We start from the raw sequence: 26,860 nt of genomic DNA, 5'->3' as shown, positions 1-26,860 counted from the left end.
TATGTATGTGTCTGTATGTATCTGTGTGTATGTATGTGTGTGTGTGTGTGTGTGTCTGTGTGTCTATATGTATGTGTGTGTGTGTGTGTGTGTGTGTATGTGTGTCTATGTATGTGTGTGTGTCTCTGTATGTATGTGTATGTGTGTCTGTATGTATGTGTCTGTGTGTGTGTGTATGTATGTGTCTGTGTGTCTGTATGTCTGTCTGTCTGTGTCTATGTATGTGTCTGTATGTATGTGTGCGTGTCTGTATGTATGTATGTATGTGTGTCTGTGTGCATCCCTGTGTGTCTGTATGGGGTGGCAGTGGGAGGGATGGGGGGGCCCCATGGATCAGTTTTGCACAGGGGCCCCATGGATTGTGTGTACGCCACTGCCTAGGTCCAAGGATGAAATGTTGTTCCCCCCTCCATACCTCACACACATCCATTATGTTATGCAGTGTGAATAGTGAATGCAGTGTGGTGTGTAGTGGATGCAGTGTAGTGAGTGCAGTGTCTTTGTTTAGTGGATGCAGTGTAGTGGGTGCAGTGTTTGTGTAGTGGTTGCAGTGAAGTAGATGCAGTGTCTGTGTTTGTATAGTGGGTGCTGTGTAGTGGGTGCAGTGTCTGAGTTTGAGTAGTGGGTGCAGTGTAGTGGGTGCAATGTATGTTTTTGTTTAGTGGGTGCAGTGTATTGCATGCCGTGTGTGCAGTAGAGATGGATAAGTACTGTGAGGGAAGATAATTTTTAAAAAATATTTATAATTTTGTTCCCCCTCCCTGCCTCTTACCTGTAGTCATTTGTTTGCTAAGATATGTAATTTTAAGTAGCCTTGTAAAATGTTAAAGTGTATTTTTGTTGTGTGTGCGCTGTTACTTTAACTGTATTTTGTATATAATTTGGTCTTTACGGCAGCACCACAACTTAGAAATGCATGTTCTGGGTGTGCCCCCAATTCCAATTTTTTCTGTGGGGGTTTGTGTCTAAACCTGTTTGGTTGTTCACAAAACACGTCTACAAACGTGTATTCCTGACCAGGGCCGGATTAACATAGGGGCTGATGGAGCTGCAGCTCCAGGCCCAGGCCCATGGAATAGGCCCATTGGTTTTAAAAAAAAAAAAAAAAAAATTTTTTTTTTTACATTTTTTTTTTTTTCACACACTACTCTTAGGGTTGCCAGGTATTTCTCATGTATTTCTTAGGGTTGCCAGGTATTTCTCAGAAGTATTTCTCAGGTATTTGAGGCTGCCTAGCCGGTGCCGGTATTGCAGTAATACCGGCAATACAAATGTCTGTCTCAGTATAAACATAGATTATTCTGCAATACCAGCGCCGGCCAGTAGTGGTCGCTGTTTGTGTGGAGAGAGGCAGTGATAAGAAGTTACGGCATCTCCCTCCCTGCCTCTCTCTACTCACTGATCCGCGGGGAGCAGCTCTGCACAGAGAGTCCAGACAGCAGCTCCGAGACATGGGGACGCTGAGACATTGGGACACTGGGGAACATGGGGACCCTGAGCATGGACGTCCGCAGGAATTTTTCTGGGGGGGGGGGCATAATTGTAATGACACCCATGCTTGGCCCCTTTTTGACAGTGTCATGAAAGGGAAGGAGCATAGTCATTTTCACATTTTCACATTTTCCCAAAGCAAGGATGAATAGCGTTTTCACAACTATGGTGTCAGGAATATATGTTTGTATTCCTGACACTATAGTGTTCCTTTCATCAAATTACAGGAACATTCTGGTCACCATAACAACTGTATCTAAATTAAAATGCTGTGATGCAAGGAGGCCCCTGGGTGCTCTTTCTTTGAAGTGGTGAAACCGCTCTCAAATGGTTTACCCCCAAAGGCTTCCTTCAGCTCCAGATCTCCAGGTCGCTCAGTGGTATTCGACTTCTGAAACAGAGTGTCAGGAAGTGCAGATTGACGTTGGGCATGGGTGCCGCTGATTGGCTAGAGTGGTCAGCTGACACTCTAAGCCAATCGCTAGTTCCCGATTCATAAAAATGTTTTACGTTTTTATGAATGGGGAGCTACTGATTGGCTTAGTGTGCTAGCTGACCCATGTAGCCAATCAGCGGCACCCCTACCCAGCGGCCCTCTGTGTTTCCTGACACTCTGTTCCTTCTGATTCTTCCTGCCCCTTCCTGCTGCTTGCAGACCCTTCCTGCTGCTTGCAGACCCTTCCTGCTGCTTGCAGACCCTTCCTGCTGCTTGCAGACCCTTCCTGCTCCTTGCAGACCCTTCCTGCTCCTTGCAGACCCTTCCTACTCCTTTCTGCCCCTTATTTATCCTTGCTGACCCTTCTTTATCCTTGCTGCCCCTTCCTACTCCTAGCAGACCCTTACTACTCCTTGCTGACCCCTCCTGCCCCTTGCAGACCCTTTCTACTCCTTGCTGACCCCTCCTGCTCCTTGCTGCCTCTTCCTACTCCATGCTGCCCCTTCCTACACCATGCTGCCCCTTCCTACTCCATGCTGCCCCTATATGCTCCTTGCAGACCCTTCCTGCTCCTTGCAGACCCTTCCTGATCCCTCTTCCTACTCCTTGCTGCCTCTTCCTGCTCCTTGCTGCCCCTTCCTGCTCCTTGCTGCCTCTTCCTACTCCTTGCTGACCCCTCTTGCTCCTTGCAGACCCTTCCTACTCCTTGGTGACCCCTCCTGCTCCTTGCAGACCATCCCTACCCCTTCCTGCTGCCCCTTTCTACTCCTTGCTGACCCCTTTCTGCTTCTTGCTGAGCCTTTCTATTCTTTGCTGACCCCTCCTGCCCCTTGCAGAACCTTTCTACTCCTTCTACTTTACCTTCCTCTATGCGGTCTCCCCCACCCCCCATCCCTCACTTACCTGCTCTGTAGGCTGCCTCTGTGCTGCTCCCCTGCGGTTTCAGTCATGAGAGAGAGGCAGGGATACGCTGTAGCTTCCTGCCTTTCTCCATTCACAGCGCCACCTACTGGCCAGCGCTGGTATTGCACTGTATTCTCACACTGAAACGAAAAATAGCAGCACAAGCTGAAAAATCCAGGGGGTGGGGGGGGCAAGTACCCCCCTTTACCCCCCCATTCAGATGCCCATGACCCTGAGACACTAGGGACACAGTGGCCCCATGTCTCCCAGTGGCCCCTAGTCTGTGTCCCCATGTCTCCCAGCCACTATCCCTAGTGTCTCAGTGGCCCCATGTCTCCCAGTGTCCCCATGTCTCTAAGTGTCCCCTAGTGTCCTAGTGACATCAGGACACTGGGAGACATGAGGACACAGACTCTAAGGGACACTGGGAGACACAGGGATACAAACACTAGGGGACACTGAGCGACATGGGGACACTGAGAGGCATGGAGACACAGGGAGACATGGGGACACTGGGCGACTTTGAGACATAGGAGACATGGCAGTGTCCCCATGTCTCCCAGCCAGTGTCCCTAGTATTTCAGTATCCCCATGTGCCCCTGGTGTCTCTCAGTGTCTGTAGTGTGCCAGTGTCCCTAGTGTCTCAGTGTTCCCTAGACTCCCAAAGTCCCCTAGTCTCCCAATGTCTCTGTGTCCCCATGTCTCCTAGTGTCTCAGTGTCCCCTAGTATAAAAGTAAAAATCTCAGGCACTCACTGTGATAGATTAAGGCAGGTTTATTGGACACCGCAACGTTTCAACCTGTACCCAGGTCTTTATCAAGTCTCCAATGTCCCCTATGTATCAGTGTCCCCTATGTATCAGTGTCCCCTATGTATCAGTGTCTCAGTGCCCCATGTCTCTCAGTGCCCATAGTGTCTCTGTGCCCGTAGTGTCTCTGTGACCGTAGTGTCTCTGTGTCCGCTAGTAAAAAAGAAAAAAATCTCAGGCACTCACTGTGATAGCTTTAAGCAGGTTTATTGGACACCGCAACATTTTGACCTGTACCCAGGTTTTTATCAAGTCTCCAGTGTCCCCTATATATCAGTGTCTCAGTGCCCCATGTCTCCCCGTGTCCCCACGTGTCTGTCACCCAGTGTCCCCAAGAGTCTCAGATTTCCCAGGTCTCCCAGTGTTTCCTAGTATCTGTGTCCCCATGTCTCCCAGTGTCCCAATGTCTCTCAATGTCCCCTAGTGACATGGGGACACTGGGAGACATGAGGACACAAACACTAAGGGACTGGGAGACATAGGGACATTCCCCCTTTTTGTGTATGTTCGCCCTTTCGGCCGTTCTGGTTATGTGATTTGTGTCAGTAGCCCACCCTTTTACCGCATCCATAGACTTCCTGCTTTACTGGACACTGCTGTTAGGGGATATGGGTTTACTTGAAAGATGAAGGCATGAGATTAGCAAAGGGTATGTGTTTTCTCATAGTTGCATCCTATAAGTTTCCCTACAGCATCATCTCATCAGATACATGACGCTTAGGAGGTAGGACTGTTTTAGTGTTTTTGGTCAATAAGATTTTGTAATTAGGCCCATCATAATTATCAGCACCAGGCCCACTGGGCTCTTAATCCGGCCCTGTTCCTGACCCTATTGGATTGGCTGAGGTTTTCAGTTCTGATGATCTCAGCCAATGAGGCGGGGCAGGAGTCAGAACAAAACACTGCGCTGGCCAATCAGCTGCATCTCCTCAAAGAGATGCATTGAACCTCTATGTGGAAAGTGCAGCACCTCCATGCAGCGCATGGAGACACTCAACATCAGTTCTGCACTTTGTGCAGCATTGCCCCAGGAAGCACCTCTAGTGCCGGTCTTAGTGACTGCCATTGGAGGTGTTACTAGGCAGCTATGTGAACACTGAATTTTCTCTAGGGTATTATTACACAGGGAGGAGAAGGTTCGATGACATGGGACAGAGAGAGGAATAGGTAAGATGACATTGGGAAATTGAGTCAGCCATAAATCCCCAATCTTTTACATATATCATAATTTTTCCAAATTTTCTATATCACATAACACCATTTTATGGGCACCTAAGGGTAAAATATTTGTATGATAAATTATAATAATAGAAATCTTAGATTTAAAGGAACATTATAGGGTCAGGAACACAAACACTACCTAGCCCCCCTTTACCCACCTAAATATTGTAAAATATTACCTTTATTCCAGTCTGCTGCTGCTGGCTCCGCCGCCGATCTGCCTAGATTGGCTGAGATGATCAATTCTGATTATCTCAGCCAAGGAGGCGGGCCAGGGTGGAGCCAGATGCCACCCTTGCCAACCAGGATCTCCTCATAGAGATACATTGAATTAATACATCTCTATCAGGAAAGTTCAGTGTCTAGGCTGTAATGTAAACAGTGCATTTTTCTCACACCAGAACAAATGCAATACGCTGTAGTTGTTCTGTGACTATAGTGTCCCTTTAAACCAGTACCAGAACAGTTTCATTTGGCTATTTTCTACACGAATGTATAAATAATTACACTACAGTACAAATTGCCATATATTTCCTTCACACACTTTCCCTAACTTTGACGTTTTCTCCAGATCTGAGTAAATAACTGATGTAAGCAAACAGCAATTGAGTGTCTCTGTGCCGCCACCTACTGTAAATGACTAGAATATATTCTTATTTACTGTCATTTTATCTCTGAAAAATTGTTTTCAAAAACTGGTATATAAACAAATTTTTTTAGACGCACCCAGTCACGTAAGAGTACAGCTGTGTAGTGGTTGTGAATATAATTTTTCAGAGATACAATTACTGTGGGTAGAGGGCGTCGCGAGCGCTCTGGATGAAACTAAAATATTGTTTAATCTCTACTTCTTGTTTTTTTTATAATAGTCATCCTGCTACAAAGGGCAAAGCTTATAACAATTGACAGGGAGATTAAAGATTCTTTAATTATGTTTTGAATTATTACAATTATGGCTATAGAAGTCACAGTTTGCTGTGGGAAAACAATGGGGGTTGGAGGTGTGGAATCTCCAAAGCCAGAGCCAGGTGCCCATAATCTCTGGCTCTGATCGGGACTCTCTCCAAGTGTCTCTATCTCAGTGATGGAATATTTTTGTACAGATCCATGTTACATAGAAACATGGAAACATAGAATGTGACGACAGATGAGAACCATTCGGCCCATCTAGGCTGCCCAATTTTCTAAATACTTTCATTATTATAGCTAGGATAGCCTTATGCCTATCCCACGCACACTTAAACATCTCCACTGTGTTAACTTCTACCACTTCAGCTCTGCCACTATAAGTTGTACTATATTGTCCACTGTGTCCACTGAGTCTTTTTTGTGTTTGCCTCAGTCTGGTGTTGTCCATGATTACCTCCACATGTTAAAGGGTTTCTTCAAGCACCGTGATCACTTTAATAATTTGAAGTTGTTATGGTGCCTGGAGTTTGCATGTACAGTGTTTTGTTTTAAAACGATGCAAATAATGCAAATAAACTGCAAGATATGTAATTCCCTCTCTGGCAGCATCATTTGGGTGTCATCAGTCAGCCCGAAACGCCAGTCTCAACTTTAGTTGCACAGAATGTCGGTTATTGACTGAGACTGGTTAAATGACGCTCCACAGAGGACGACCAGGCAGCATCGGAGCCCGGCAGTGACCCAGGTAAGGGGGCAAACTAAAGCTAAATGCTTAGTTCCATTACTGGGGAACCGGGCCAGGATACTTTTGCATCATAACCACCTCAGTGGACCATAATAGTTATGATGCTTTGAGAAATGCTGAACTGAAAGGAGGTGAGAATATAGGAGATGTGTACTGGCAATCATTACCGACCATGAGTTGCCTACAGAGGTGGAACTTCATGGAAGATATTTAGTTTCTATCCTCATCAACTCTGAATTCTCATGGTTTCATTGGAGAAGACTTTTTGTCCCCCAGTCCTGAGTGTCTTTGTGGAAAGATAGACTGTTGTTTGTCTGTGTTATTCCAAAGTTCTCAGCATTATCTTTATCATCTACATACAGGGAGTGCAGAATTATTAGGCAAGTTGTATTTTTGAGGATTAATTTTATTATTGAACAACAACCATGTTCTCAATGAACCCACAAAACTCATTAATATCAAAGCTGAATATTTTTGGAAGTAGTTTTTAGTTTGTTTTTAGTTTTAGCTATTTTAGGGGGATATCTGTGTGTGCAGGTGACTATTACTGTGCATAATTATTAGGCAACTTAACAAAAAACAAATATATACCCATTTCAATTATTTATTTTTACCAGTAAAACCAATATAACATCTCAACATTCACAAATATACATTTCTGACATTCAAAAACAAAACAAAAACAAATCAGTGACCAATATAGCCACCTTTCTTTGCAAGGACACTCAAAAGCCTGCCATCCATGGATTCTGTCAGTGTTTTGATCTGTTCACCATCAACATTGCGTGCAGAAGCAACCACAGCCTCCCAGACACTGTTCAGAGAGGTGTACTGTTTTCCCTCCTTGTAAATCTCATATTTGATGATGGACCACAGGTTCTCAATGGGGTTCAGATCAGGTGAACAAGGAGGCCATGTCATTAGATTTTCTTCTTTTATACCCTTTCTTGCCAGCCACGCTGTGGAGTACTTGGACGCGTGTGATGGAGCATTGTCCTGCATGAAAATCATGTTTTTCTTGAAGGATGCAGACTTCTTCCTGTACCACTGCTTGAAGAAGGTGTCTTCCAGAAACTGGCAGTAGGACTGGGAGTTGAGCTTGACTCCATCCTCAACCCGAAAAGGCCCCACAAGCTCATCTTTGATGATACCAGCCCAAACCAGTACTCCACCTCCACCTTGCTGGCGTCTGAGTCGGACTGGAGCTCTCTGCCCTTTACCAATCCAGCCACGGGCCCATCCATCTGGCCCATCAAGACTCACTCTCATTTCATCAGTCCATAAAACCTTAGAAAAATCAGTCTTGAGATATTTCTTGGCCCAGTCTTGACGTTTCAGCTTGTGTGTCTTGTTCAGTGGTGGTCGTCTTTCAGCCTTTCTTACCTTGGCCATGTCTCTGAGTATTGCACACCTTGTGCTTTTGGGCACTCCAGTGATGTTGCAGCTCTGAAATATGGCCAAACTGGTGGCAAGTGGCATCTTGGCAGCTGCACACTTGACTTTTCTCAGTTCATGGGCAGTTATTTTGCGCCTTGGTGTTTCCACACGCTTCTTGCGACCCTGTTGACTATTTTGAATGAAACGCTTGATTGTTCGATGATCACGCTTCAGAAGCTTTGCAATTTTAAGAGTGCTGCATCCCTCTGCAAGATATCTCACTATTTTTGACTTTTCTGAGCCTGTCAAGTCCTTCTTTTGACCCATTTTGCCAAAGGAAAGGAAGTTGCCTAATAATTATGCACGGAAAGAGGTAATAGCGTAATCCGTAGGCTTGGATGGCCTTGGGAGTGCTAAAGGGGTAGTTCTGCAGTTATCGTTCTGTATTAGGTGTCAATCCTTAAAAATAATAACAACTTTAATACGGGTATCATAGAGATAATGATCCCAAAAAAATTAAAATGAAACTTAATGCACCATCACCACTAAGAGGAGAATAAAGTGATGGGGGTAGGGGGAACCATATAATCTGTGGAGATATCACAGGTAAAAAAGGTGAATGAAGTCTAGAGGGTAAAAATCTGCAACAACTAGAGGCTGTATAGGTGTCTCTAAATAAGGAGACTCAATATCACAGCGGCAGGGTGACCCCTAGGCTCCAGAGAGTAGATTAAATCTTAGCCCCATGAGTAAGATGACAGTATCCAATGGGTAACAGCTATGTTGCTATCATTCCATATATTGGGCTGGTGCACAGTATAATGGATCTATCTGCCGAGATCCTATTGAATGTGCTTAGCTTAAATGGAGAGAAATGGCTCGTATAGTAGCTGTGAGACAAAACAGATACTGTTGTAGCAGTGCTCAACTAACTTGTGCTTGTTAAGCAAGTGTATTGTACACTCGATACAATTGGAGAGAAACTGCTGGGTATGCCGATCTTCGTAGAGACACCAATTCTCACTAAGACTGAAAAAGAAAAAGATTCTACTCTAGAGGCATTCTAACAACTGTTAGGTATCTCTGATGCCCTTTCCCCGTGACCCAAGTTAACCCCTTAAGACCGCAGCCAAATGTACAAGTTGTGATCCAAAAAAAACGTAAACAAAACCTGGCATTTGCGCTATATGTCTGTCCAACCGTAATTCACCTCTTTCATATTAAATGCACCCACACTTATTATATATCATTTTATTCAGGGGAAACAGGGCTTTCATTTAACATCACATATTTAGGTATGGAATATAACTTAATATGAATACAATATAAAAAAAGGAGAGAAAATAAGATTTTTTTAAATTTTCTTAGTTCTATGTGACATTCTAACTGTGAATGTCATAATACTGTTTGCTTTTACTGCAATAAAATACACATATTTGTATTCAGCGATGTCTCACGTGTAAAACAGTACCCCCTATGTACAGGTTTTATGGTGTTTTGGGAAGTTACAGGGTCAAATAAAGCATGTTACACTTTTCAGTTTTTTCACATTGAAATTTGCCAGTTTGGTTACGTTGCCTTTGAGACTGTATGGTAGCCCAGGAATGAGAATTACCCCCATGATGGCATACCATTTGCAAAAGTAGACAACCCAAGGTATTGCAAATGGGGTATGTCCAGTCTTTTTTAGTAGCCACTTGGTCACAAACACTAGCCAAAGTTAACGTTAATATTTGTTTGTGTGTGAAAAATGCAAAAAACGAATTTGAAAGCCAATTTTGGCCAGTGTTTGTGACTAAGTGGCTACTAAAAAAGACTGAACATACCCCATTTCCAATACCTTGGGTTGTCTACTTTTGCAAATGGTATGCCATTATGGAGGTAATTCTTATTTCTGGGCTACTAAACGGTCTCAAAGCCAACGTAACCAATCTGGCTAATTTCATTGTGAAAAAACTGAAACGCAAGCCTTATGTTTGACTCTGTAACTTTTGAAAACACCCTAAAACCTGTACATGAGGGGTAATGTTATACTCAGGAGACTTTGCTGAACACAAATATTTGTGTTTCAAAACAGTAAAAAGTATTACAGCAAAAATATCGTCAGTGTAAGTGCCGTTTGTGTGCGAAAAATGCAATAAATGTCACTTTCCCTGACGATATCATTGTTGTAATACATTTTACGGGTTTGAAACACAAATATTTGTGTTCAGCGATGTCTCCCGAGTAAAACAGTACCCCCCATGTACAGGTTTTATAGTGTCTTGGAAAGTTATAGGGTTAAATATAGTGCTAGCAAATTAAATTCCCTATACTTTTGGCCTGGGTTGTTAGGCAGGTCCCGCTAATTGTAATTAATTAGGATACCTAATTATGTAAAATTATTACATAAATATATATGTAAAATTATTATATATCCACGTGTGTGGATATATATATGTATATATATATGTATATAATTTTTTTACAATTATTTTTATTTATATATAGGTATACATATAGTGATGTATACGTATATACTTAGGTATATACATATATATATTATTTCGTTCTACGTGTATTTTGATATCAATATATATATATTAATATCAAAATACAGTTAGAACGAAATTACACACATATATATATTTTTAAATATTTTTTTAAATTTTTAAAAAAATTTTTTTAACGTATTTATATTTTTTTATTATAATTATAATTATGTATATATTTAATCAATATCCTTCTACGTGTATTTTGATATTAATATATATATATAATTATATATATATATATAAATATTAAAATACACTTAGTGTGTGTGTATATATATATATATATATATACATATATATATATATATATATATATACTTAGATCATATATATAATATATATATAAATGATCTAAGTATATTTGATGTGTAACCGTAATTTATTTATTTTTTTAACTAATATTTTATTTTTATTACAGGAGAGGGGCAGAGACAGTGTCAGCCAGTGATTTTACATCACTGGCTGACACACAGGATCAGTGATCACAGTGACAGGCTGTCACTGTGATCACCTCCTGCAGATCACGGTAATTGGCCACAGGGGGAGTGCCTGGGTGGCCAGGCATGCCCCCCCACCGTGATCTGCAGGGGGATCCTGCCTGGAGTTACTATGGGTCAGCCAATAGGCTGACACATAGTAACTCTGATCGCAGTGACAGGCTGTCACTGCGATCAGATCGCAGGGAGAGGCTGTCTCTGCATTCAGATCACAGAGACAGCCTCTCACTGCGATCATACTCTGCAGATCGCGGTCACTGACCGCAGGGGGACTGCCTGGGGGGCCAGGCATGTCCCCCGACCGCGATCTGCAGATTAAAAATGCCGCGGCTCCATGTGTCAGCCGATTTTAAAATCGGCTGACACATGGTAAATACCGATCGCAGTGACAGCCTGTCACTGCGATCGGAAGCTGCAGACCGCGGTCCCCAGGCACAGGGGGGCTGCCTGGGGGGCCAGGCATGCCCCCCGACCGCGATCTGCAGTGGCCATGTGCCGCCGGCCACGTGGGGGGTAAGACCGCCCAGGACGTACTATGCCGTCCTGCGGCGTTTAGAGACGCCCAAATAAGGACGGCATAGTACGTCCTGCGGTCTTAAGGGGTTAAATCACATCAAACGTGCAACAGTTTAAAAACAAATGCGGACCTAATAATTATGCACACCTGATATAAGGTGTTGATGTCATTAGACCACACCCCTTCTCATTACAGAGATGCAGATCACCTAATATGCTTAATTGGTAGTAGGCTTTCGAGCCTATACAGCTTGGAGTAAGACAACATGCATAAAGAGGATGATGTGGTCAAAATACTCATTTGCGGGGGCGGGGCCTGGGCTTCATGGCGGCTGGACGTGCTTCGTGTGAGCTCCGAGCTCAATCCTCCCATGCAGCCTGATTACCTGCACACCAGCCAGCCCGGACCCTCACAAACGCCAGAATCAAGTCTTACCCACCCCAGGAACCAGCCGAAGTGCCCCGGGTCTGCCGCCCGCGGGTGCACGGAGCGCCTGTCGAGGGTGACGGGAGTGAGGCCTAGCAGCATCGCCGGACGGGTGAGACGGCCGATTCCCCGCTCTGTGCGACCTAGTGCCCTCCCAAGCTTGCAACACAGCCCTGTTCCCCCCCCCCTCTGGACCGGCGGGGGTTATCCCGGTCCGCACTAGCCTGCACCCGGCATCAAGCATCAACCTCATTCTGACTCGCTGAGACACTGCCCCAGCAGAACTCCACAAAATGGCGGCCAGACTAGCCCTGAAAGGCGCCAACTCCCAGCAACCCGAGCCGGAGCCTCTAAACTCGGCTCAGATCACCCACAGGAGGCTGGATGAAATCTTCACCCACTTCTGGGCCAGGTTGGAGGCACGACTAAACGTACCAAAGCTCCAACAACAGGAGGACGACCGGGAAGCTGAGGGCCGGATGGTGAGTGGGCCCCCTCCGATCACCCAAGTCCCCAAACCACACAAACCTCTCCACAAGAGATCACCTAGGCCGAGGGCCACCAGGGGCAGAATCCCGCGGCACCATCCACACAGGCGGAGGATCCTGCGCTACAAGCGACCACCTACCACCATAACCTCCTGCCTACCCCCCAGAGGGGAGGACTGGGACCCCATGAGTCCCCAAGTCCGTGGCATGAAGATGCCGGCCTATAAACTGGCCTGGGGCTGGAGGGATACCCATCAGAGCCGTCAGAACGCTACAGCCACCCTCGTCCTCCACTCACAGGACTCACGCTTCCCATCCTTGGGAATAGGCTGAACTCTAGCTTGCTGCCTAAAGCTGAAACGCCATTATGGGACTAAGCGCGAACAACAGTCACCACTGCTGATCCCTGACACAGAGAACATAATGTAGTATACTCATGTTTTTTGCCTATAATGTGGACTCTACGTATATCTTGCATATGACTAGTTTACCTGACCCACCTGCACTAGCCAGCCTAAATAACTAGCGCAATGTAATCTCTTTTATACTTTACCAGCATGATACGTTGATTAAGCTCAGTTTCTTTATTATTATTTACTCTAATCTCTTATTTTTTGTTTGTAATGCGCTACGAAGACATACACTTAAACGACCAGCCAGCTCCATATCTTAAGCGCAATTAACATTGTTCTATGCATGCCTAGCTTAGCCTGCCATAACATGAAAACAAGGTTTAATAGTTTGATACTCTCATTTATTATAAACAGTCGTAAATATGGTATAAGCGTCAATGTTTGGCCTACTCGGGCATGCAATACCATAGCTATGACGTAACATTTCACACAATCTTAAACGCGACTAAACCACTCACAAGCTTGTCTAGCCTAACGTTTGTAACCTTACCTAATATTGTTAAACAGCCTGTTATTTTCATTTTAAAACAAAAATGTGCAAACCTCTCATGCCACTGCTAATCCTATGTTTAACCATTCAAACACGCTGTTGTGGCGTATGTTTATGCTTTGTAATCACCTGCACGTCAAAAATAAAGAATTAAAAAAAAAATTAAAAATACTCATTTGCCTAATAATTCTGCACTCCCTGTATACTGTAAATGTAGCTATTGTACAAAGTCTTTTTTTATGCATATCTTGAAGTGCGCACGTGATAAGGACGGTCTCTGGGGGAGGCTGCATTAAGGGACGATACTAACCTATTGTCCATGTTGACCTTCCATCTAAGAATGGGTTAGCCATTGCCTTACATTTTTTTAATTTTATTCTGTAGTTCAGCAATACATCCAAAGGTAGTAAGTGAGCAATACAAAACTACTGTATAAAAGATCAACATTGCATAATCGGGATTAACTCAATACATTTTTTAGGATTTTATCCAATTATAATTTAAGTTTTACATTATTGTATGTTTTGTCTATTCTTCTTAAGGCGAATAAAAGAAGCCACCAGTTTTACAACTTAAGATAGTGTTTTTTTTATTTATAACTTTTAGCACTTTTTACATTCCATTTGTGGTATTACGACACGGTACATTTTATATAAGCGCTTCACTAATTTGATTGTTGGTTTGGTTTTTATATGCTAGGAGAGATTGCATATTGTAACGTTCCAGCAGCTATTATAGAAATTATGCATTTAATATATGATATAAAATACATATCTAGTAAACAGCGCTTTTTGCACAAATGCACTTTGGGCAAAATAACACCAACTATAAACCACACAGTGCTATCACCTAGTCAGGCTGGTGCACAGAGCAACTAGACGCAGGGGTAGTCAACTTTTGGAGCTCCAGATGTGGACTACCTCTCCTCCGGTGATTGGGCAACATTACAGCTATAAGAGTGTCATGGGAGACGTAGTCCACACTATCTGGAGTGCCGAAGGTTGCTTAACTAGTGAACAGTCTCAACAGTGCAATATAAATATCTAAAGCAAATGAAGTATATACAGACTTAGCCATTGGAAGCATCCTTGGCCTATCATGGGCGTCCGGTGGGTCAATTTAGTTTTATTATTACGGTATTTTGTGATTGAGGGAGTTACACGTAGCAGATATGTCTAGAACAGATCAAAGATACATCTTGATCACTCTCCCACAAAATGATGGACATTTAATGCTGGTTTTAATCTGTAACCAGCTCTGTTGTAACATTTTATTTTGAACTTTATATATTGATTATAGGGTTCGTAACAGGTTATAGTCCTCCGGATAGATCGCGATGAGCGTTATGATAACTGCGGACAATTAATTTAATTAAAGGATCATGGCTCATGGACTTATGTCCTACAGGAATTAATCTAGCAAAAAAAAAAATAATACATATATAATCAGTATACTATAAATAGCAGTGCTATAATATAATGCTGTATATTTCTGTTCCTGTCAATCTGTAGTGACCACTTGCTCAGCAGGAAGCTTACTGAGATCTCATTGTATTTTCGGAAGAAGGTTGGTGCTTATTCCCCCTCCACGTTTTTTTCTTGTTTATTTACAGAATAATCTATGAGCCTGTCCAGCCAACAGAAACCTAGAAAATAATAATTTCATATTACTTAGTAGCAATGTCAGAATTTCTATATGGTGAGTTGTGTTGATAAATATATTGTCAAATAATGGAATTTCACATTTTACACCAAAGTTTCTCAACTGGAAAAAAAAAGGATTCAATAGTTTTCCCAGTTTTGACCTAAAAGGAGCAATTCTCTAATAAATTCTCAGTTTAGTGTATATACTCATAAGACTGATCTCCTTAACAAGCCTGAATTTACAGAATAGGGCTGGTCCAAACCACCCAAGTGTCCCTATTTAGGAGGGGCAGTCCCTATTGTGTCGCAAATCCCTCTGTCCCTCTTTTCTATCCTGATGTCCCTCTTTTCTATCCTGATGTCCCTCTTTTCTATCCTGATGTCCCTCTTTTCTATCCTGATGTCCCTCTTTTCTATCCTGATGTCCCTCTTTTCTATCCTGATGTCTCTCTTTTCTATCCTGATGTCTCTCTTTTCTATCCTGATGTCCCTCTTTTCTATCCTGATGTCTCTCTTTTCTATCCTGATGTCTCTCTTTTCTATCCTGATGTCTCTCTTTTCTATCCTGATGTCCCTCTTTTCTATCCTGATGTCTCTCTTTTCTAGGAGCTCCGTATTGTTAGTGTGTGAATGTATAACAGCAATAATACTCACAATAATGTGTCTTTAAACTGCAATAAATGTGTTTAGAAATCAGTCTGTGTAGATAAGATCCTTAGTTTGTGTTCTAAATTAAATTATAGCTGCTTAAATTGTTATTAGTTAGTCATCTAAAATCTCTAAAAATAGCCCTAACCCTGGCCAATGCCGTCACTCACACCCCTAACATTAGTGTGTCTCTCTTTGTACAGAAGCATATGTATTTAAAAGAAGAATAACTACCACAACAAGAGGACATGGTGTTAAATTAGAGGGGCAAAGGTTTAAAAATAACATCAGGAAGTATTACTTTACTGAGAGGGTAGTGGATGCATGGAATAGCCTTCCAGCTGGAGTGATAGAGGTTAACACAGTAAAGGAGTTTAAGCATGCGTGGGATAGGCATTAGGCTATCCTAGATATAAGATAAGGCCAGGGACTAATGGAAGTATTTAGAAAACTGGGCAGACTAGATGGGCCGAATGGTTCTTATCTACCTTCACATTTTATGTTTCTATGTTTCTAATGGATGATACATCTACGGAGGAGAAAGGAGGAGTAGACATGGGAAGATAAAGGAGCAAGCATGAGTAGATGAGGAGAACGAACATAGGACGACAACAGAGAGGAATGTAGAGAGGGATGAGAGAACAAATAAAAAATGAAAATAAAAAGAGGAGACATGGGGATATGAACAGGAAGAGTAGAAGTAGGGGAAGACAAGTTTCGGCGATGGAGGAGAAAGCAGTCCTGATAGACAAGGCACAGTGATAGGTGAGGGAGTCCTGAGAGACAAGGCACACTGATAGGTGAGGGAGTCCTGAGAGACAAGGCACTCTGATAGGTGAGGGAGTCCTGAGAGACAGGGCACAGTGATAGGTGAGGGAGTCCTGAGAGACAAGGCACAGTGATAGGTAAGGGAGCCCTGAGAGACAAGGCACAGTGATAGGTGAGGGAGTCCTGAGAGACAGGGCACAGTGATAGGTGAGGGAGTCCTGAGAGACAAGGCACAGTGATAGACGAGGGAGTCCTGAGAGACAAGGCACAGTGATAGATGAGGGAGTCCTGAGAGACAAGGCACAGTGATAGATGAGGAAGTCCTGAGAGACAAGGCACAGGGATAGATGAGGGAGTTCAGAGAGACAAGGCACAGTGAGAGATATGGGAGTCCTGAGAGACAAGGCACAGGGATAGATGAGGGAGTCCAGAGAGACAAGGCACAGTGATAGATGAGGGAGTCCTGAGAGACAAGGCACAGTGATAGATGAGGGAGTCCTGAGAGACAAGGCACAGCGATAGGTGAGGCAGTCCTGAGAGACAAGGCACACTGATAGATGAGGGAGTCCTGAGAGACAAGGCACAGTGATAGATGTGAGAGTCCTGAGAGACAAGGCACAGTGATAGATGAGGGAGTCCTGAGAGACAAGGCACAGTGAGAGATGTGGGAGTCCTGAGAGACAAGGCACAGTGATAGGTGAGGCAGTCCTGAGAGACAAGGCACACTGATAGATGAGGGAGTCCTTAGAGACAAGGCACAGTGATAGATGTGGGAGTCCTGAGAGACAAGGCACAGTGATAGATGAGGGAGTCCTGAGAGACAAGGCACAGTGAGAGATGTGGGAGTCCTGGGAGACAAGGCACAGTGAGAGATGTGGGAGTCCTGAGAGACAAGGCACAGTGATAGATGTGGGAGTCCTGAGAGACAAGGCACAGGGATAGATGAGGGAGTCCTGAGAGACAAGGCACAGTGATAGATGAGGGAGTCCTGAGAGACAAGGCACAGTGAGAGATGTGGGAGTCCTGAGAGACAAGGCACACTGATAGATGAGGGAGTCCTGAGAGACAAGGCACAGTGATAGATGAGGGAATCCTGAGAGACAAGGCGCAGTGATATATAAGGGAGTCCTGAGAGACAAGGCACAGTGAGGGATGTGGGAGTCCTGAGAGACAAGGCACAGTGAGAGATGTGGGAGTCCTGAGAGACAAGGCACAGTGAGAGATGTGGGAGTCCTGAGAGACAAGGCGCAGGGATAGATGAGGGAGTCCTGAGAGACAAGGCACAGTGAGAGATGTGGGAGTCCTGAGAGACAAGGCACAGTAAGAGATGTGGGAGTCCTGAGAGACAAGGCACACTGATAGATGAGGGAGTCCTGAGAGACAAGGCACAGTGATAGATGAGGGAATCCTGAGAGACAAGGCACAGTGATATATAAGGGAGTCCTGAGAGACAAGGCACAGTGAGAGATGTGGGAGTCCTGAGAGACAAGGCACAGTGATAGATGTGGGAGTCCTGAGAGACAAGGCACAGTGAGAGATGTGGGAGTCCTGAGAGACAAGGCACAGTGAGAGATGTGGGAGTCCTGAGAGACAAGGCACTGTGATAGATGAGGGAGTCCTGAGAGACAAGGCACAGTGAGAGATGTGGGAGTCCTGAGAGACAAGGCACAGTGATAGGTGAGGGAGTCCTGAGAGACAAGGCACAGTGAGAGATGTGGGAGTCCTGAGAGACAAGGCACAGTGATAGATGAGGGTGTCCTGGGAGACAAGGCACACTGATAGATGAGGGAGTCCTGAGAGACAAGGCACAGTGATAGATGAGAGAGACCTGAGAGATAAGGCACAGTGAGAGATGTGGGAGTCCTGAGAGACAAGGCACAGTGATAGATGAGGGTGTCCTGAGAGACAAGGCACACTGATAGATGAGGGAGTCCTGAGAGACAAGGCACAGTGATAGATGAGAGAGACCTGAGAGATAAGGCACAGTGAGAGATGTGGGAGTCCTGAGAGACAAGGCACACTGATAGATGAGGGAGTCCTGAGCGACAAGGCACAGTGATAGACGAGGGAGTCCTGAGAGACAAGGCACAGTGATAGACGAGGGAGTCCTGAGAGACAAGGCACAGTGATAGATGAGGGAGTTCTGAGAGACAAGGCACAGTGAGAGATGTGGGAGTCCTGAGAGACAAGGCACAGTGAGAGATGAGGTAGTCCTGAGAGACAAGGCACAGTGATAGATGTGGGAGTCCTGAGAGACAAGGCACAGTGATAGATGTGGGAGTTGAAGATGCAGACACAAGATGGAGAGAAGAGAAAGACCCAACAGTCAAAGGAATATGTTTTTTACAGAGCCAAAGGGCACAGGAAGGATTAAAAGGGAACCTATAGGCCAGGAATACAAACTTGTATTCCTAGCACTTTAACTCCCTATAGTCACCCCTCCCTCAGCGCTGGGTAAGGCCTTGGTTCCAATTATAATATTTTCATTTATTTTTTATAAACACACTTCAGTAAATGGCATTTCTGGGGGCTAAATCAGGAAATAACGCAATGGGTGTAAAGGGGGTGAAAGTCATTGCTGATCTAACTCAGCCATGAATGATGTAGGTGGTTACTGCATTTATAAAGAATCATAAATAAGAGTACAATAAGCAAGGCCCATTGCATACCTGAATCCTATAGACACTAGTAGGGACCCGACTGTAGGTCCAACCCAGTATACCCAGTGATAATCCCAGTAGCTGGCTACGATCGCAGGACCCAAAGCACGTGCTGGATTCAGACAGGATCCTGATATGGAGCCTCTGCAAGACAACAAGGAATACTCGTTACCATTTTATACCACGTGCTTCCTGACACCAACAACATTGCCAGTCACCCCAGCGACTCTTTAAAACAAATTAATGTGTTGCAGTAATCTCCATCATGGACACCCTTATTTTTAATTTAATATTAAAAGAAAAAATGTCAGGATTTATTTTCTACACTTTTCATATATTCGATTAATTTCAGATGAAGACGTCTCTACTTACTATGCATGGGGCAAGACTGAAATGTTTATTTTTCAAAACTGAAAATTGTATTATTCTGTAAACCGACAATTTATTTTTGGTGAGGCAGTGGTGTGCTTGCTTGCAGGTATCCATGTGTCTGCCCCTGATGCCTTGAGGCTGGGATCCCTTCTGGCGGTTTGATATGGGATGAGTAGGTTTACCAGTTCACCTTTGTTAAAATAGCGCTAAACTATATTCAAATATCTTACCATGATACCAGTTATGCTAGCTGTGTCTTTGGAATGTGGCCGCTAATTTCTTCTAACTGACCAGCCCTCAGACCCCTGCACAGGTAAGATACATTGTGTTCTACAGTAGAACCAGGAAAGGGCCTTCTGGCTACTAAAGTTAAATTGTTATCGCTCTGTAGGACGTGAGTATTCCAGCGTTCCTACAGTACTACACTAGTGCTTATTGCATGATGTGTCATGATATGGATGTTTATTTAATCGACAGCTACGTGTCACGTTTGCATCCCCTCCATATGCTATGCACAACATAAATCACCTTTCCAGGAGTTGGAGAAGTGCTGCTCGGCGGTCCTATGCCATAAGGCCTGGCTTTTGCGACATGCCGATGGATGCCGGCCGCTGCAGATCCACACTGTTATGTAGCCCCACGTCTGTCCCGGTGGTAGCAACGTCGACGTGCAGGTGACATCACGCAGAAGACGCGCGCGCACGTTTTAGGGTCATAGGCCGGATATGGCCAATCGGATTCACAAGAGGGATATTTAAACTCACTCATTTCTTCTAATCATTGCCCTGTTGTGGTTTCCCTTTGCTGGTTATCCGAGAGTGTGTTCCTGATCGTGTTTCTTTGGTTATTGACATTTGCTTCGTTCTGACTTCCCTGAATTCTGGTATCCCTAACTATTGGCTATTCCTTGCAACTGTGTTTCATTCTGTATTTCTGACCACGGCTAGTATTTCGACAATTCTCTGGTACATTAAGTCCGGCCATTCTAAGGTCCGGTTAGACGTTATCCTTATTCCTAAGTGTGATACTAATACTGCGTGTTGGAACAATTGTAATCCTGACACTATGCACACTTAATATCTAAAAGTGCAAGATATAATTCATTGTGTAACGAACTGTGAGTGCTACATGGTTTTACAGTGACTAGTAAACTGATCACAATATTTCAGGACCCTCGAGACATCAAAGTGTTAATATATCTTTTGGATAGTGAATAGATATTTTGAATAAATTCTATTGAAGTGCTTCTTGGCATTTTTAAACACTAGTGGATTCTATGTACCATAAAATTGCAAGCTTCTGTGACAAAAGACAGCAAGAGGGGCACGTACCCTATTAAAATTGCAGCGATTAGAGTGAAGGCGACAGAATAAGGGGCAAGCTTGGTTTTGGATCGTTCGCCCACGACTCCCATTAATACAATAAGTATTAGGAAAAAAGTCATGACTATTTCCACTCCAACTGCTTTGCCGACAGTGGTTCTGCTATTCACGATGCAAGCTGCCCCCGTCTGGTTGACAAAGGACGCTTCGTCTGCCAAGCCCTGAAATATACAGAAAAAAAATGCCATTTCAGTTCATTTCATGCTGAATATAATGTTATTCAATATACGTCTACAATAATAAAGTTATTATTTTATACCAAGGATTGTTAGGGTGTAGGATCCATGTTTGTCAATATATATCTATTACAGATTTATGTCAATGCAAACCTTAGCAAGAAGAGCGCCCAGCATCCCTCCCGACAGTTGACAGATCCAGTAGGGTATGATGAGAATCGGCGTCATGCCACCACAAAGCACGACTGCCAGGGTAATAACCGGGTTGAAATGTCCACCACTGTAGACATGAATTCACATTATTTTGTGTATATTTAAAGTTCGATTTACATTTCTAAATATCCTTCCTCCTTATTATAAATACATATATATGTATATAAATACCATACACGTAGTCATTAATACATTATAAATTGACATAAGCCTGAGAATGGAAAGAATTTTGCGTACGCTTAAAGGGACACTGTACACAATATAACATTCCATCTCACTGAGCAGTTTAACACTGAATGAGAGTCCACTGGAGGCTCGGGCAATGACATGAACCAGTCACAGGGTCTACAGTGTCCCTTTAAGGGACTAAGCTGATTTAGTGAATTTGGTGCAGGCTTCAAGGAAGAATATTCCAAGCATAGTCAGCATTTTTTCTGTCGAGTAGATATATATATATTATTTCAAGCATTTTAAATACACCTGAATAATTTCAAATAAAAAACAGGGCATATAGGCCATTGTATGCCTTATAGTTTTTGCAATGTTTTGCGGAGGATCGGTTTAAAATTACTACAAGACTTTTACAGTACGAATGAATCTAAGAAGTCAGCACTGTACATAGAGCATCAACACTAACCTTACATTGCCCAACACAGAGATCAGGGATGCCAAAGTAAATCCTTGGGCAAGGGCTGGCTGCAGAGGGCTTGCTCCATCAGGGTTGGTCATCACCGAGAGACATACTATGGAGATTAATAAGGTGGTCCCGAGCAGCTCCACCAAACAAGGCTGAACATATATTTCCAGAATGTTGGGCTTTTGTTTCTCTGGGGCAGTGAGAGTCACTCTGGATGCCGATGCCATGATGTGCAGTTCAGTCTCAATGGTATACTGATTGGATTTGGCCATGAAGTGTCAACTCCAACGAGACAAGGCAAGTCGTATCCTCCAGCTCGGAGATAAAATATAAAAGCTCTGACAGAAGATGATACACTTGTTAGGCTTTAGTACAGCAAGTCAAGGAGAGGCGGCATACTTCAGGCTAGGGAGCCCCAAAAATGGTGGTAAGCGGTCAAAGACAGAGAGACACAAGCACTCACTAAGATTCAACAAGAACACCAGGGGCTCTGAGCAGACTGATCTACCGAAAGGGTTATTCACCAAGGGAGCATTGTTGGGAAATGTAAGTGAATTTCAAATTCAAGGGCAAAATGAAAATATACTCCAAGTCAGCTATGCTTTGGCTACGTTTGCCCTAATTGTGAATATTCTACTAAGTGACTATTCTACTCGGGGTCATGGAAAAAAAAATATAAATAAAAAACAGTTTAGAAAGTATTTTTATGTAAGGTTGTTGGCTGCAGACTGCAATGCACCCCCTAAAAAAATAAAAAAATAAAGTTGTCTTACACATGTGTATCCGATTCCTTGCCTATACCATAAATTGATTAACCCATGATTTGCACTGGATCCTCTTTTACGAATGTGGTGCCTTTGCATTAATTACCCTTAGAAGAAATTGCTTTCACGATCTCTGCTTGGGTGGTCCCTAGCTCGCTCGCCCTCCCTCCCCCCCCCTCCTTATTCCTTAGTCCTTCTCTCTATTCTTTCTTCTCTTCATAACTTTCTTATTGTTGCATAACCCTTGGTATATGAGGGTGTTCTCTTATATTCTGTCTTTCTTTTACTTGTATTGTCTCAGTTCACATGGATATGGTTCCTTTCTAGCACGGACATGTGTCCTGACGGAGAGAAGGGGATCCCTAGGGCTCGTCCTACTTTGGGTAGTCTTTGGGCTATTGCTCGGGGTACAGGACCTGTCTAGTAGTACAACATACGTGAAGAGAGGCAGGTAGTCTAGAATTCCAGAGGTGGATTATCTGTAGGATTGATATATAATTTGAGCTCTGGAAGATGTTATCTAACATTTTATGCTACTGTACAAGCTTTATCATAACGCTATTTTTCGCTATGCCTCTCCTATACAACAGTAAGGAACTTAACTGATGTTACTATAAAAACGAAAACCCTCGATAGGGGGCAAGTGATATAGAATGCATAAAGTGGCTTGTTGTATGTGCCAAAGGAGTTATATTTGTATTTAAATATTACTCTTGCATTCCTTATCGTGTGCAAAAATAAAGAATTTAGAAAAAAAAAAAGAAGAAATTGCTTAAATCCCCAGACTTGCACAGAAGCCCAGGAATTAAATATTTTAAACTACGGTTCAATATATTAGAATTGAACAACTATACAACACCTAGGAGAAGCTAGCACGCTAAAATAAATCCATTCACACTTACCACTTTTCCCTGGTCCGGTTTCGACCGCTGTCTTTAAATCAGAATATGGTTAGCTCTGCTCATCACTACATTCAAACGAAAAATACATTGCAACCTCTCAAAGTTCAAGTATGTATAGTAAAGTCTAGGGGCAATAAACCTGAGGACAAATGATGAACTGCAAAGAATCAGTAATATCTGTTCGTGAGATTTGTTATTAGCTAGATAAAAAGTGGGTGTGGGTTGAACTGGCCTAACGTGTCCTGCTTTGATGAAAAAAAATAATAATTTTTCCTCTGCTTATTGCCCAGTAGCTGGTCATAGGACCTGCAGCTACGATCATGCGCTTCTGCAACATCATCTTCTTGTGGTCTAATTTAAAGAAACTTAGATCTAGTCCCCAGTAGCATTGATCTCCATATCGTGCTCCTTATCTGGTGTAGAGACACAGCAATAGCGGAAACTAACAGGTTTTGCGTAAGGCAGGGTCGGATTAACATAAGGGGCTGATGGAGCTGCAGCTCCAGGCCCATGCCCAGGCCCATTGATTTAAAAAAAAAAAATATATATATATATAATTTTTATAACTACTCTTCACATGCTCTAGCTTAAGTCTGGAAACTTAAGAGGGATGTAGGGGAACAAACCTGGCGTGGACTGGCTAACAATTAAATTAGTTAAGGTAAAGCTGACTTGTTGCTTCAGTCTCTCTAACACTGTGGCATGTTCCCTTTCTGCTACACTTACTGCATACACCTTTCCTCTGTCCCAGACTATATACCAGCAGTTTCTGCCTGCTAGTAAGAAGGTTAGGAGAGGGGTGGACCAGCGAGTGCTAGGGGACAGTTCTTAAAAAGAGAGAATCATTATCTGTATTTATGCCAAGTTCAGGGTGCTGTCAATATACAGGGAGTGCAGAATTATTAGGCAAATGAGTATTTTGACCACATCATCCTCTTTATGCATGTAGTCTTACTCCAAGCTGTATAGGCTCGAAAGCCTACTACCAATTAAGCATATTAGGTGATGTGCATCTCTGTAATGAGAAGGGGTGTGGTCTAATGACATCAACACCCTATATCAGGTGTGCATAATTATTAGGCAACTTCCTTTCCTTTGGCAAAATGGGTCAAAAGAAGGACTTGACAGGCTCAGAAAAGTCAAAAATAGTGAGATATCTTGCAGAGGGATGCAGCACTCTTAAAATTGCAAAGCTTCTGAAGCGTGATCAGCAAACAATCAAGCGTTTCATTCAAAATAGTCAACAGGGTCGCAAGAAGGGTGTGGAAAAACCAAGGCGCAAAATAACTGCCCATGAACTGAGAAAAGTCAAGCGTGCAGCTGCCAAGATGCCACTTGCCACCAGTTTGGCCATATTTCAGAGCTGCAACATCACTGGAGTGCCCAAAAGCACAAGGTGTGCAATACTCAGAGACATGACCAAGGTAAGAAAGGCTGAAAGACGACCACCACTGAACAAGACACACATGCTGAAACGTCAAGACTGGGCCAAGAAATATCTCAAGACTGATTTTTCTAAGGTTTTATGGACTGATGAAATGAGAGTGAGTCTTGATGGGCCAGATGGATGGGCCCGTGGCTGGATTGGTAAAGGGCAGAGAGCTCCAGTCCGACTCAGACGCCAGCAAGGTGGAGGTGGAGTACTGGTTTGGGCTGGTATCATCAAAGATGAGCTTGTGGGGCCTTTTCGGGTTGAGGATGGAGTCAAGCTCAACTCCCAGTCCTACTGCCAGTTTCTGGAAGACACCTTCTTCAAGCAGTGGTACAGGAAGAAGTCTGCATCCTTCAAGAAAAACTTGATTTTCATGCAGGACAATGCTCCATCACACGCGTCCAAGTACTCCACAGCGTGGCTGGCAAGAAAGGGTATAAAAGAAGAAAATCTAATGACATGGCCTCCTTGTTCACCTGATCTGAACCCCATTGAGAACCTGTGGTCCATCATCAAATGTGAGATTTACAAGGAGGGAAAACAGTACACCTCTCTGAACAGTGTCTGGGAGGCTGTGGTTGCTTCTGCACGCAATGTTGATGGTGAACAGATCAAAACACTGACAGAATCCATGGATGGCAGGCTTTTGAGTGTCCTTGCAAAGAAAGGTCACTGATATTGGTCACTGATTTGTTTTTGTTTTGTTTTTGAATGTCAGAAATGTATATTTGTGAATGTTGAGATGTTATATTGGTTTCACTGGTAAAAATAAATAATTGAAATGGGTATATATTTGTTTTTTGTTAAGTTGCCTAATAATTATGCACAGTAATAGTCACCTGCACACACAGATATCCCCCTAAAATAGCTAAAACTAAAAACAAACTAAAAACTACTTCCAAACATATTCAGCTTTGATATTAATGATTTTTTTGGGTTCATTGAGAACATGGTTGTTGTTCAATAATAAATTAATCCTCAAAAATACAACTTGCCTAATAATTCTGCACTCCCTGTAGTATGCCCTTAGTTGGCCAATTCTACTGGCAGACATGCCCACTTTTTGGGCACATTCGGCACTTCGGGCGTTTCTGGTTATGTGTTTTGCGTCAGTGGCCCACCCTTTTAGCTCGCCCACCGACATCCTTCTGTAAAAGGGTATAGATTTACTTGAAAGATGAAAGCAAGAGATTAGCATAGGGTATGAGTTTTCTTATAGCTGCATCCTATGAGTTTCCCTCCAGCACCACCTCTGCCAGATACATAACACTTGGAAGGACAAGTTGGCTTAGACTCACTCGTGCCAATGCAAAGGAAACCTATACTATCTCCTTATCAGCCTGATCCTACCGTAACAGGCAATTGTTCCCCTTTAGTGTGAGACACTAACCCTAGGAGACATGCCCTCAGACCTCTATACTGTGTGGCATGCACCAGCCATCAGAGGGCGCTACCAACACTGATGCCATGCATTTGGTAACATGCCCTTGAATATTTCTCCCATTAAATAAACGGGGGTTGACAAGTTGGAAAACGTATTGGAAAAAATTCCCCATCTAGACAGAGCTGTAGGTTTCTTCCCCTCAGCTGTTTATGCATAACAAATGCCTTAGCGTTAATAACTCATGTAAAGGTTCCCTCTAAATGCGGCATCTCTCACCCCCCTCTTGTCTGTGTTATGTTTCCAATTGCTCAGGTCTATTGTATCTGTGTAAGTGTTCCATAAATCTATGCATTCCGCTATATAGAATTCATTTATATGGTGTTCTATGGGCAGAGAAAAAAAGAACGATTAATATTTGACCTGTAATGGCTTGTCACTTCAAAAATCAATTCACCTGTTTCTCTATTGATGAAGAATGGCTGATGTGTTCTGTAAACTGACTTTCCGCATCATTAGCACTAGAACTGTCATCGTTAGAAATACTATATTGCCCCATGGAGAGTGAGGCAGAGCCCATTTTAGGCACAACATTCCATTATTTATGGTATCACTGTTAGTCTAAA

The 26,860-nt window shown here is 43.3% G+C and overlaps 2 protein-coding genes across 2 annotated transcripts in view; both read right to left on the bottom strand.

Annotated features, from left to right (window-relative positions):
• The window catches only part of PMP22 (peripheral myelin protein 22), a 423,464-nt gene that overhangs the window by 325,635 nt on the left and 70,969 nt on the right, over positions 1-26,860 (bottom strand). The gene's annotated exons all lie outside the window — the stretch shown is intronic.
• On the bottom strand, positions 14,685-23,482 carry LOC134610409 (aquaporin-8-like). The gene is made up of 6 exons (XM_063453363.1): positions 23,422-23,482; positions 21,756-22,070; positions 21,059-21,185; positions 20,679-20,890; positions 18,985-19,119; positions 14,685-14,901 (listed from the first exon to the last, which is right to left on the bottom strand). The coding sequence occupies exons 2-6, from the start codon at positions 22,025-22,027 to the stop codon at positions 14,859-14,861; spliced, it is 789 nt and encodes a 262-aa protein (XP_063309433.1). The 5' UTR covers positions 22,028-22,070; positions 23,422-23,482; the 3' UTR covers positions 14,685-14,858.

This window comes from Pelobates fuscus, chromosome 5, assembly GCF_036172605.1.
Source record: "Pelobates fuscus isolate aPelFus1 chromosome 5, aPelFus1.pri, whole genome shotgun sequence".
NCBI classification, from domain to species: Eukaryota; Metazoa; Chordata; class Amphibia; order Anura; family Pelobatidae; genus Pelobates; species Pelobates fuscus.
Note: the sequence above shows the minus strand (reverse complement) of the source record. Positions and strands in the feature narration are given on the sequence as shown.

Coding starts and splice junctions, on each gene's coding strand:
- LOC134610409 (XM_063453363.1), bottom strand. CDS start 22,027: ATGGCCAAATCCAATCAGTATACCATTGAGACTGAACTGCACATCATG. Junction 21,186..21,755: donor TCTGTGTTGGGCAATGTAAG/GTTAGTGTTGAT, acceptor TCATGTCTACAG/TGGTGGACATTTCAACCCGG. Junction 14,902..18,984: donor CTAGTGTCTATAGGATTCAG/GTATGCAATGGG, acceptor ATTATTTTCTAG/GTTTCTGTTGGCTGGACAGG.